This window comes from Perca fluviatilis, chromosome 11 (genome assembly GCF_010015445.1).
Source record: "Perca fluviatilis chromosome 11, GENO_Pfluv_1.0, whole genome shotgun sequence".
Classification (NCBI taxonomy): Eukaryota; Metazoa; Chordata; class Actinopteri; order Perciformes; family Percidae; genus Perca; species Perca fluviatilis.
Genome location: NC_053122.1, coordinates 18,296,965 through 18,309,067, shown reverse-complemented (window position 1 = coordinate 18,309,067; position 12,103 = coordinate 18,296,965). Strand labels below are relative to the sequence as shown.

General features: G+C 42.2%; 1 protein-coding gene across 2 annotated transcripts; it reads left to right on the top strand.

Annotated features, from left to right (window-relative positions):
* The first annotated feature begins 2,450 nt into the window (after window positions 1-2,450).
* LOC120569106 lies at window positions 2,451-8,656 on the top strand. 2 transcript variants are annotated; one of them, XM_039816978.1, is made up of 3 exons: window positions 2,451-3,917; window positions 5,516-6,163; window positions 8,226-8,656. In XM_039816978.1, the coding sequence occupies exons 1-2, from the start codon at window positions 2,826-2,828 to the stop codon at window positions 6,059-6,061; spliced, it is 1,638 nt and encodes a 545-aa protein (XP_039672912.1). In that variant the 5' UTR covers window positions 2,451-2,825; the 3' UTR covers window positions 6,062-6,163; window positions 8,226-8,656. The 2 variants fall into 2 exon arrangements, with proteins under 2 accessions (XP_039672912.1, XP_039672911.1); XM_039816977.1 differs by having other exon boundaries at window positions 8,223-8,656.
* Window positions 8,657-12,103: the final 3,447 nt, after the last annotated feature.

The window sequence follows — 12,103 nt, the reverse complement described above, 5'->3', positions numbered from 1 at the left end:
GGTGGGTTCCTTATTTGATGATAGTCTGATGATTACACACCGACTGAGGAACGATGGAATATGGTTTTAAATGTTCAGCAGTGTACTCTGGGGTGTTTTTCATGTGGTATCTTAGGTAATTAAAATGAATATTAAATCAATATAACACACTGGGAGCCAGTTTAATGAGGCCCAAACTAGCCAATGCAGTATGGTGATATCACAGACAAAACATTAATCATATCACATACAGAATCTCTTGCTAACTAATGCATTACAAACAATTTGCACAATGTGGGACACTTGGGTCTGCATCAGTAAATATCTGGGCTGCATGCATCTGCAGGAGGGTAAATAGGCCACACGCCATCTGACACATCGCCAACACCATATTGAGCTCTTGTTATAGACTAGTATGCATATGTGCTAATTAGGTCATCTTGACCCTGGTGAGGACAGGAGGGTACAGAGTGGTGAAGTGTGGCTCCCATTCTCTACTTCGCGGTTGCCCTCCAGTTGTGCAGCCAAGCGGGAGGTGGGCAGGCCAACACAAAAGAGTGATGTAAGAGCTGCACAAGCTGGGAACTTTCTGAGGCGACACACACGCACACAAACAATACACCCACCTATAGGTAAAGAGTGCAGATAGTATGACAACTACATCTTTTGATATTCCTTTTGTACGTAGCTTGTAGACAGGCAAGATCTGCCTGAGGAAACCCTACTAAAAAATACTGAGATTAAGATGACAGGTTGAGGTTTTGCTCTGTCTCCTCTTATCAACTTTTCTGTCTGGATTGTATATGTGCATATGTATGAGATAGAGTCAGAGTGAAGTGCTTATATTTGGGAATGGAAAATATACCAAAATGTCCTGCTCAGATGAAAATATTGCGACTTTGCTAATACTTTGCTTAAGTCAAGGAAAGTAAAATAAAGAGTTAGTTTTCAAAAGTGAACGGTGATGCAACTCCAAAAAGGTTGAAAGGACACAGTTGACTAAAAATAAAAGTAGAGCCAGATTGCTCTTCTTTCTCGGCTGACTGTTCGCTACAGGTGGCTCAACTTTCAGATTCTGTGCTTATTGAGACTACAAACTGTAATGACACTGTGCTTATATCATTGTGCATGATAGAGGTTGCAGATATGACAATACTGATATAATTTTGTCAAACAACGTCAATTTTGTTAGGGTAAGGGTTATACCTGTACAGTGCATTTGTGCCTTCATTTCTCTTAGTGTGTAGTTTGCATCAATGTGATGGCGTACTTTGATTTATCAGGCATTTACTTCACTGGTAAAGCAAAAAAAGACATTCCTGTCAAAGGAAATATCAAGTTGATTACATATATAAATAAGACTATTAAGTCTATTAATAAGGAATCCATACATCCATACTTGTATATGAAAGGGGTCGCTAGTAGTGATACTAATACAGTATGTTAAGGTAAAGTCACTCCAGCGGTGTTTCGTCTACAACAGCAATCTTTCCCAGCAGCTGGGACCGGACTGCTCATCCTCCTTGGTTGTTATTCTCCGTAGTTTTTTTTCTTTTCTTTCTACAACCCATTGTTTTCAAAGCTCCAGTTATTTTCTTTGAAAATAAACACCTAGCTGTCTTCAGTCGCTGTGGATTAAGAGCCACAGCACAGGCGCGTTATGCTATTTTGGAGAGCGAGAGATCTTGATTGCTCATCCTGGTTTTCTAATTTTGTATGAAGGAGATTTTTGATCCATTTATCTGAGATTATGGTTATCTATAGTGAGCAGAGATTGATTTATAATAAAAAAGGATGATTCTGACAGTGTGCTGTTTAAGTGGTATGTAAACACTATTGTATGGATTTGAGAGGAAGAAGGGTGTAAAGTCTGTGCTCAGCAGAGGGAAGTTTTGCTCAACTGTTAAGGTGAAACCACTGAAACCAAGACAATGATAGAGTGGGAATGACAGGAGTGGCAAAGGACAAAGAGGAGAAGGAATTGGTGGGGAGAGAGGTAGAATAAAGGAGATACAGATTAGTGTAAAAAAATATTCATTGTACAATGGCCATGGCTCTGTCTCCTTGACTCCGAGTGCTGTCTACTCCCTCGTCTCTGTATGTTAGAAACCCCACCTCCCAAGTGCTTCTCTCCTCCCCTCCCCTCCCCTTACCTCCTCCTTCAGTCTCCGACCGAGGAATCCCAGGCAGCGTTTAATTGCAGAGTGCAAAGGCTTTAGTTGGGCTAATGAGCTCAGCACCGGAGCTGGGACTCTTTCACGCACTCTTTGAGAGACAGAAACCCATACGGTGTCCTTTTCCGTAGGAGCCCAACCAGGCGGCTGGATTTTAGGTGGAGGGGAAAGAAGGAATTCATAAATTCAGGTACAGCCGACTATGTGAGAGAATATACTAGAGGCAGGAGACGGAGTAAGAGGTGGAGAAAGAGAGGAGAGCGGGAGAGGGGAGGGGAGGAAACGGGAAATACACAGTCACAGAGAGAGAGAGAGAGAGAGAGAGAGAGAGAGAGAAAAAGCCTGCAGCAGCAGCAAATGAGACAGAACAACGAGGCGGGAGAGGTAGAAAGAGAGACAGAGAGGGAGGGAGGTGGAGAGGGGCCCTGTGTAGGAGAGAGGGCTACAGGGTGAGGAAGAAGGAGTAGAGAAAAAGTTAGGAGAAGTAGGAGAAAAAAGGTCCAGGGAGAGAAAAGAACGGGTGCAGAGATTAACAACTACAGGAGAGAAGAAGGGAAACAACAGACAGGAAGGAAGGGGAGGGAGAAGTCCTGGGTAGAGAGGGAGAAAAAAAAAGAGCTGAAGAAAAGTTTTCTTGTGGGAAGACGCAGATGAGGAAAACAGAGCGAGTGAATGACTGGGCTAGAGGGAGCAGAGAGGGGAGGAAACCAATTGTTTTCTAAGGCGTTTTCCACACTCTTGACTTCTTTGGACATGTACACAGAAGGTGCACAAACAACGGGACACCACCGATTTATTCAGCACATCAACACCACCAACCCCTGCTCCTGCCAGCACTGCGTCCACTATGAGCAGCCAGCGTACAGCCATCACGGTGGGCCGGGACACCAACCAGCATCAGCCAAACAGACAGACCACCCATCCCTGGACTGCAGGAGAGACACCCAGGCTCCTCGGGTTAAAGACGTAGGAGGGAGAGCTTTCATAGTGGACAGAGCTGAGAGAAGCGGTCATCGCAGCCCACAGAGGAGGCCTGTGTTCGCAGGGCCAGGCCTTTACAGCCAGTCAGATGACTTGAGCCAAGTTTACCCCTGGGAGTTGAACCCTGCCCAGTGGAGCTACCCGCTGGAGCCTGGGGTGAGACACTACCCGTCTGTCAGAGAACAGTGTGGCTGTGTGGTGCGCAGCGACACCAGGGCACACCTCTTTAGCGCCGGGATACCACATCCTCTCCCCCATCTTCAGGTCAAAGGTCAAGGGTACAGGCACAGGAGGACGGTCAGGTATGTCTCCGTGGATGAGGAGGAGGAAAGTTGTAGATGCACCTCTGAGAACTATCATGCGGAGCAACACAATCCTCATCTGGGTCATTTACACATGCCAAATGGCCACTGTGGACCAAGGCCTGTGTTCTTTCAGGGAGGGGAGGAAAGAGATAGCCATCAGGACCGGGGAAGTCTGAAGGCTGGATCAGAGGAGGGCTGTAATGGACGCAGTGGCTCTCACAAAGGTTTCTTCTCTACTGAAGTCCCACAAAAACACTTGAACCAAAGCCGACAGAAGGGTGTCTGCTTCCCTCCATCTGGCATCACCAGTCCAGAGCCCTCAAAATCGACAACCAACAGCGACCACCAGCACCAGGGTTCAGAGGTGGTGAAGCAGAAGAGGAGGCAGGATTCGGTGAGGGATCAAATCAGACAAGTGGTGACAGATCTGGAGGATGTGTTGGGGGGTTTGAAGCAAGTTCACGTGGAGATGAAAGAGGTAGGAGGGTCTATTATTATAGATGTTTATTCTTTACATCAGGTGTCTACAGATGAAGGTCTGCGTCAGATGCATAAGTCCCAGCCTTTTATCGATGCTCCCCTGGATATTGTGACATTTAAAATGATTAAGGGGAGACACTACAGGCAAAAACATACTTTTTTAATTATGAGGTTTTGGGCTATTTTGCTTCCATAACATGTCTTCTTTCAGACTAGTGGAAAAAACATCAAAAATACAGATTTAGGTGTTTGTTTTACTTAATTTTGTATTTTTGTGTCGGTAGATTTCTCCTAAATTCATTAAAAGTTCATTAGACAATGCCTCATTTGCATATTTAAACAAAAATGTCAGAAAACTTAATACAAAAAAATAATTGACTTAATATAAGTAATCAACTGGGGATGTTTCATGGTAATACCTTTTAGTTAAAATGTTTTACCATATTCACCTGTAGTGTCTTGCAAAAAAAAAGTCTTTTCTAAATGAGTTTTTATGATCAGTCTGACACACGTGCATCTGTGTGACCATGTTCGTTAGAGCATATCAGTATGTGTGTGTGTGTGTGCATGCTGAATGCATTGTTTGTGACTCACCCATCGTCTCTTACCGAAGTGGTGATTGAGAATGATTTGCACTGACCTTTTGCAGAATGCTGCAGAAATTGGCAGCGTTCCGGCCAGCACATTAAAAAGCCTGGCTTGAGACTGTTACTAAATTATACCTTGCTCTTACAGTATCCATTTTGCATGCAGCTGTAAAATAGCATTGATTCACAGCTGAATGCATCTGTGCAAGGCCTGACATTGTCCTTAAGCAACATTACAAATAAAAAACCTCCATGATTGTGAATTAAGACAGTTGGCAACAAAAAGGACATCAAAATAAACCAGATTTGATTTGAGTGACTTGCCTGAGTTGTTGATTATTGCTTCAGTTTCAGCACAGTCAGAGACAAACTTGTGGTTATAAATACACTTTGGCAGTGGTGGAAGAAGTGCATAGATCCTTTACTTAAGTACCAATAACACAATGTAAAAAAAAGCTCCATTACAAGTAAAAGCCTGCTAGTTATGTAAAAGTGCATATGTATTATCAGCTAAATGTAATCTGTAAAAGTGTCCAAAATGAAAGTAATTCATGAAAAATGGCACCGGACGTTACAAATAATCAATCATTCGATTGTTAATAATGATGTATCAATGCATGATCAGATTTGTTTCTGTTGAGGCTGGTCAATGTGTTTACTTATATATGCAGCTAGATGGTTTATTCCAGTGATTTCCAACCAAGGGGGTCAGGGCCCCTCCAAAGGGTCACAAGATAAATCTTAAGGGGTTGTGAGATCAATAATGGGAGTGAAAAGAGCTTTTTGTGCAACATTGAAAAGTTTCACCTCTACTATCATAATGACTATAGCTGTCAAAGACATAGTAGTGGAATAAAAAGTATTTCCCTCTGACTTGCAGTGGAGTAGTATTAAGTGGAATTAAATGGAAATACTTAAGTAAAGTACAAATACTGTAACAGTAAATGAACTTATTTTCTTTCCACCACTGCATTTTGGACAAATACCGACTCTCTTCATTGTCATTTAGGTGGTCCAGCAGATTGATCGTCTCACAGCCACAATCGACCTCAGCGCGGAGGTGCCCTGCATCACTCAGGGCTCGTCCAGTAACTTTCATGGTTCAACTCATCCAGGTGACCTCAGGCTGGCACCGCTGCCCAATCACAAGCCTGCTCCAGTCCCGGCTTTGCAACACATCGACAAAGAACGCATCATCTTAAGAACTAACTCTCCCTCCCCTGTTCACTTGGCATCGGTCGTCAAAACCAGCCGCTTCACCCCACCCAGCCACAGTAAGGATATCAACCACGAAAGGCCAGGTATAAATGGCCACCCGCCTCACCTCTATCCCCCCAGAGACACCAACCACGTTGGCCAAACTCATCCCGAGCCCCACCCACAGAGCCTAGACCCTAAGGTCATTATTGGTAACAGCACCTCCAGTTCAAAGACTCAGAAGCCTCCTCTGTACCCTCAAAACGGACGCTGTGGGAAGGGCCCATACCCGCCTCCCAAGCCTGTGAGGACCTCTGCCTACCCGGGGAGAGGCTGCCAGAGCACCAGTATGGTGTGAAAGAGGGGGGTGGTCTGCCCCAGTGCCATGGGGGCCTGAAACATGAGACCCTGCTGCAGTAAGTGGAGGTCAGAGTGGGACCAGGCAGGGGAACAACTCATGGTAAGTTCAGATACAAGAGAACTTTTTTCCCTCTTATTTTACAGTGTTGATGTTTCCATCAGCGCTCTCAGCTGATGACGTTTGCCGTGTTTACTGGCAGCGTAGTTTTCAAAGTCAGTAAATGAATTGCAGTGTTCCTCCCTGTTACAAAAAAGGGTTTACGTGTGTGTCTGATGTCTGTGTGTGGGCGGCGGAGGGGGCGTAATGTGTCTGCTTTTGTTGACGTCACATGATTTCCCAGCCTTCACTACACTGCAAAATGTGTCTGTCTTGGCAAGTGAAATGAGAAATTTGTATTTGCGTGATGCTTGTGTGGTCCAAATCAGCCATCAGGGTAAAAATGTCCCTAGCTGAAGTCAAATGAAACTTCTTTGAGTAGATGTGAGGAATATCTGATCTTGTAAAACAAGATAAACCACTGGTTTTTACACATTTTAAAATAACTCTCAAAATAAGGTGAGCTTTATTTAAGCAGCTTTAAAGTTCTTTGGATTACATTTTTTCCTCACTTAAAATCACTTAAATCTGAGAGCAAAAAGAAGGATAACATTTTAAAACTTGACTTTTTTGCAGTGTATCTTAGTCATCACTTCGAGGGAACTGAGAGTTGGCAAAAGACCCCACAGCCGCTTGACTCCAATCATGTGACACAAAAGAGGCGTCATATTTACAGGATGATCATAGCTCTGACTCAGAATTGGCTTGATTTACTGTTAGGGGTTGATGAGGAGGATCTAAAGCTTTCTTCTTGTACCACAGTCAGATGTATTATTACTGACTGTGAACTAGGACCAGACTTAACAACAAGATGCCATCTGTGAAAAAGTCCCACCAGCAGATGGGGAAAATTAAACAGCAGATGCATACAGTTCCTTCAAAAAGTCCTCCTTTACAGATGCTGCAGAAACTGATGTACATATTTCTGTACTTCCCTCTTGTGCAGAGTATGTGTAACTGCAATCTATTTTTCTGGCCTCTGAATTGGGCAAGCACAATCTGGTTTTAATCATAAAACCCCCTGGCCACATGCCAGAACAGAGTGAGGCAAACTCTTGGTATATTTGTGACGTCCATATAAACATAGGCACCGCTGCACAGTAAAGCAGATCCTCACATTATTCTGCAGGGAGAGACGCGCTTCAAGCTTCAGGACTGGCAGCCAGAGAAACGGGTCAAAAAAAGTGCATGTGCTTGAGCTTTCGTTTATATAGTTAGACAAGAGTTTAATTAGTTGTAAGTGTAATGTAGCTTTTCTGTTCAACACTGCCCTTTCTTTTCACTTTCAAAGTATTTCAAAGCACTGATGCAGTTGACATTATAAAAGGCCTGATTCATCTGAATTAGTCACCCAGAGCAGGTTTGATGGTAAAATGGCTAGCACAACCGATTTTGTGCCACACACACACACACACACACACACACACACACACACACACACACACACACACACACACACACACAAAGCTTTCATTATAGCCATTTTTTAACAGTTGTCTAGTCGTTGTCTAGTCTTTATTATTAATTTGTACTTTGTATTCCATTATGTGTTAATATGCTTTGTGTTTCTGTCAATCTATTGCCTTTTGAATGCAGAAGGACAGCTCATTTTGCCCCAGGGCAGTCTTTTGGATTAATTGGTGATTAGAAGTATCACAAGTATTTCACTTGCATGGACGAGAACTGGCATAAATATCCTCACTTTCTATAATGTCCCCACTGTCAAGGTCTAAAACTAACATTAGTCTTACACACACACACACACACACACACACACACACACACACACACACACACACACACACACACACACACACACACACACACACACACCTCTTGCCACAGTAAAAGTTTGATAAAATCTGTTTTACAGTGCTCCTCCACCTGACAAGGACACACAGTGCTTCACTTTCATTACAGATGAACACTGTTTTTGTGGCTCTCCATCAATGAATGACGCTACAAGAAAAGCCTTAAGAAGCAGAGTTTGTATGTACAGAGTCTGAGCTCACTGAGTTCAGAATTTAATTTTTTTTCCCTCTTTTTTTTGTTATGTTTCCAGCAGGAGCTGATGACACAGAGACAAGCTGTCAGTTGGTGGAAACAGAATACGGCCTGAAGGTGGGGATATTTCCAAAGGGAAAACTATCCCCCAAGAGTCAACCTACAACTGTATGTCACGCGAGCACAGAAGCATGGCGGAGTGGCAGTCAAACCTCTCTGAGAATTTATTCTTTTACTGTTTCTGGTGAGGTAGTGGCAAATAATGATAAGGATAAACTGTGAACTGCTGCTCAACAACCATTAATAGAAAGGTATCTTTTAATGACAGTGTTAATTTATTTTATACTATTTTATATTGCAAATAAAATCGATTTTCAGGCAGCTTACACCAGTCTGAATACTACCTAACCTGACAAAGCATGATTTCAGACTTTTACAAATCTGCATCATGATGTAGTTATTTTGGCAAATAAACAAATGATCCCAATATGATCCAGTGCTGAAAGTTTGCTTGGCGTCTGGTGTGATCACGGCCTAAGAGGTGTTACATTGACTGCTGAATGTCCCACATTTAAATATTAAATAAATTAATTGATGCCAGCATGTCATTGCCCCTTTATCTGGGAAAGTATGTATGCATTCACTGAGTCTGTTAGAAGTATCCTCAAAGGTGGATGTTGTGGAAATACTTCTGGGGCTGATCTGGAGATGGCAGTGTGTAATCTCTCATGGCCTTATTCTGTCAGGGTGTCTCATGCCAGCCAGGCCAGCCAGGGTCTGTGTCTCTGTTTGTTTGAATCTTGTCTGAGATTTTCACCACTCTGCTCTTACAAGCTTCTGCTGCTATCAGAGCACACCGCTTCCCCATCCTAATACAAGACATCCCTCACTTTCTGGCTCTTTTTCGGTGTGTATCACTGATGGAGAGCTATGGTGACAGATGGAGGATTACACATGCAAACTGGTAACTGTAAGTACGCAGTTTGATAACAGTGACAAATTTTCCTCTTGGAATTCATAGTAGGCTAATCTTTGATACAATTGGTCGTTTATTTCAGACAGAGGTAGACATAAGCAGTCTCGTCATTACTAACCAGCAACCGTAAAAATTTACATCTGACGAATGACTACTGTTACAGGCAAAACGTATCAAGATTGCTAAATAAGCAATAATATTCCAATTAAGCTAATGTTCTTTTATGCCTCATGAGGTGAATGAAAATGCTGTCTCCAGCTTTTAAACATTTTTAGCTAATTTGTTATAAAACATGAACCATGTAAACAAATCTTAAAGTAGCTATAATCAATATTTTTATAAAAAGGGGGACGCTCATAATTATGAACCCACTGAGAATTATTACCTGAATCTGGAGCTCCCTTTGGCTTTACGGAGCTTTATAGTCAGTTTCAGCAATTGGTTAGCTGTAAATTTACTATCGGGGTTCACTCTCACCACTCTCAGTGACTAGCTGGTGAACAAAGTGGAGCATTTAGCACCTAAAGAGACAGATATTTTAGGAGTTAGTGGAGACCAAAAACTGGAGCTAAAAGAGAGTGAATATTGGACTTATCAATGTGTCTGCAAAAGGTAATACAAAAGGCCTTTTCACACCAAGGACGAAATGGGAAAAAGAAAATACGGACTTTTTTTATACGTTTAAACCTTTCACACCAAATCAGACACGAATATTCACGTTCTGTGCATTCCACCAAAAAGTAAAGTTTTGCACCATCATGCAATCACTGATTTATTGTTGTGTTTACTATAATAAACCCACTCTCAAAGATGACTGAGACAGTAATGAGGTTGGCTGGAGTTGCATGGAGTGTAACCTTCCAAACAACCTTGAAATAAGGAGAAGGCCCCTGACAACGTTACCTTTACACTGTTGATTGTAAACTCCGGTGTACGTACTGCAGCTTACGTTAGGGCACATACACAGTTTAATCTATTCCTTAATTTTGTTCTTGTGTTTTTGGTTTTGGAAAGGCTAAAAAAAAAAAAAAAAAGAGACACCACCCTCCAAACTCTTTATATGATCTACAAAAGCTGAGGCTCTAGAGCCCCATGCACACCTCTGCAACAGGTGGAGAAAACTAAATTTTGACATAGCCTTCTACCTGCTGGGCTCACCCAGAAAGCACCAAATGTCGGAACTTCATCGGCATTACAGAAGTACATACGTAGAAGAATGTATGTACTAGTCACATAACATTCCAGGATGTTGGACAGAGTACGGAGAAGACTGTTGACTGTTGTATGGCGGCGCGACCGTTACAGCGGAAGGTTCATGTATCGGTAATGAGTCAGCTCTACTGTAGCATTTAGGAGAAAGAGAGACGGAAAACACTTATGGACTCATAGGTGATTGTGCTCCCATGTTAATAGAGAGTGGTCAGGAAAAAGACATAACCAGAATTTTAATACAAGTAGCCTACATAAACGAGATGTCACCAATGTGCAACGATCTCCATGCTACCTAATGTCTTCCCATCTTTGTCTCCAAATTTTGAGAGGTTAATGAACTGTGGGACAATATGGACTCTTTGACCTTGGTATTTCTAATATATGGCTACAGACCTGCCCAAAACTATTCACACCACAAGCAGGAAGCCTACATCCTCACATTTGAGAAGCTGGAACCAGAGGGGTGTCATCTAAACTTAATAAATGCCAAGTGGACTAATGAATACGGTTTTTTCTTACAAGAGCAAAAACAAACTATTTTCATAGCTTAATCATGTACTATAATTTCCATATTCCAGATGAAGTTTGTTTTAGCAAAGGGATAAAAGTATGGTCTTTAAAAGACCTTTCATTTCAACTCTTCAATTTAACTTACTTTTAAAATAAATATCTTGTTCAGAACGCTGTGTAAATACCAAGTTAAAATCGCAAAAACAACCATCAATCCTCAGAGTGATTACTTTAAGGTCTGCAGGCCTGGATCTCAGATAATGTCTGCTGCACCTAAAGCCTAACAGACTTTGAGAAAGGCCATGTCTTGGCCTGCTGTCCAAGTCTGAGCCTTTCTGCATACCCCGTCTATGAATCTTGTCAGACAGAAGGCAAACCGGCTGAGCCGTTGGCCGTGCCAGCTTTGTAAATACTGGAGTGACTCTGGAATTTCAGACAGAGATTCAGACCAAGAGCAACACCAACTCTTGGTACTGCCACCTCCTGTTTGTCTCATCCACCCAAAAACAATACATGAGAAGGATGCTCTTAATACCACAAGTGTTCGATGTCTGTCCAGTGGAGTATTGATTTCTGGTCGGTTTAGATTATGGATGGAAAACAACAGCAGGCTGAACAACTGCCGCCTTAGAGGCTACAGCCTGATCCTGAACAGCTAATAGATCCAACCAGCCTCCTGAAGAACTGAGCCAGGCAGGAAGAGACAGAAACAACTTTTATTGATTACATGGAAATTAATTGCAGTGTAATTTAGTGACTGGAAAAACACAGAATATATATTTAGATTACATAAATAGGTACATACTAATAAAATGGCCATGCCAGTATATTGGTTGATAGTAGCTTATTGTACAGTAAATATATCAGTATCGGCGTAAATGTTGGCGTAGATATTGATGTATGTGTACATGTCGACTGAAGTAACAAGAAAAAACAGTACTAAAATGCCTAAGATATGTTTGAGGTACAATGCAGTCTGCATGGAGGGCTGCGCTTAGGCGTGATACTGGGTTGTCGGGTGTGTAGAGAGTCCCTCCAGTGCTCTTCAGTTTGGGGATCCTAGTGTAAAAAGGTTGAAGGAAACTGAGGAACTCAGAGGGCAAAGTTTATAAAGCCTTTAATATATAGTTAAAACAAATAGTTAAAACATGCCTGTTTTAATATGTTTGAGATAGTTTAGAAATAGTGTCTAAATTACGTTTGTCGAGCAGAAAGCATTAACAAATATAATAAAGAGCAAC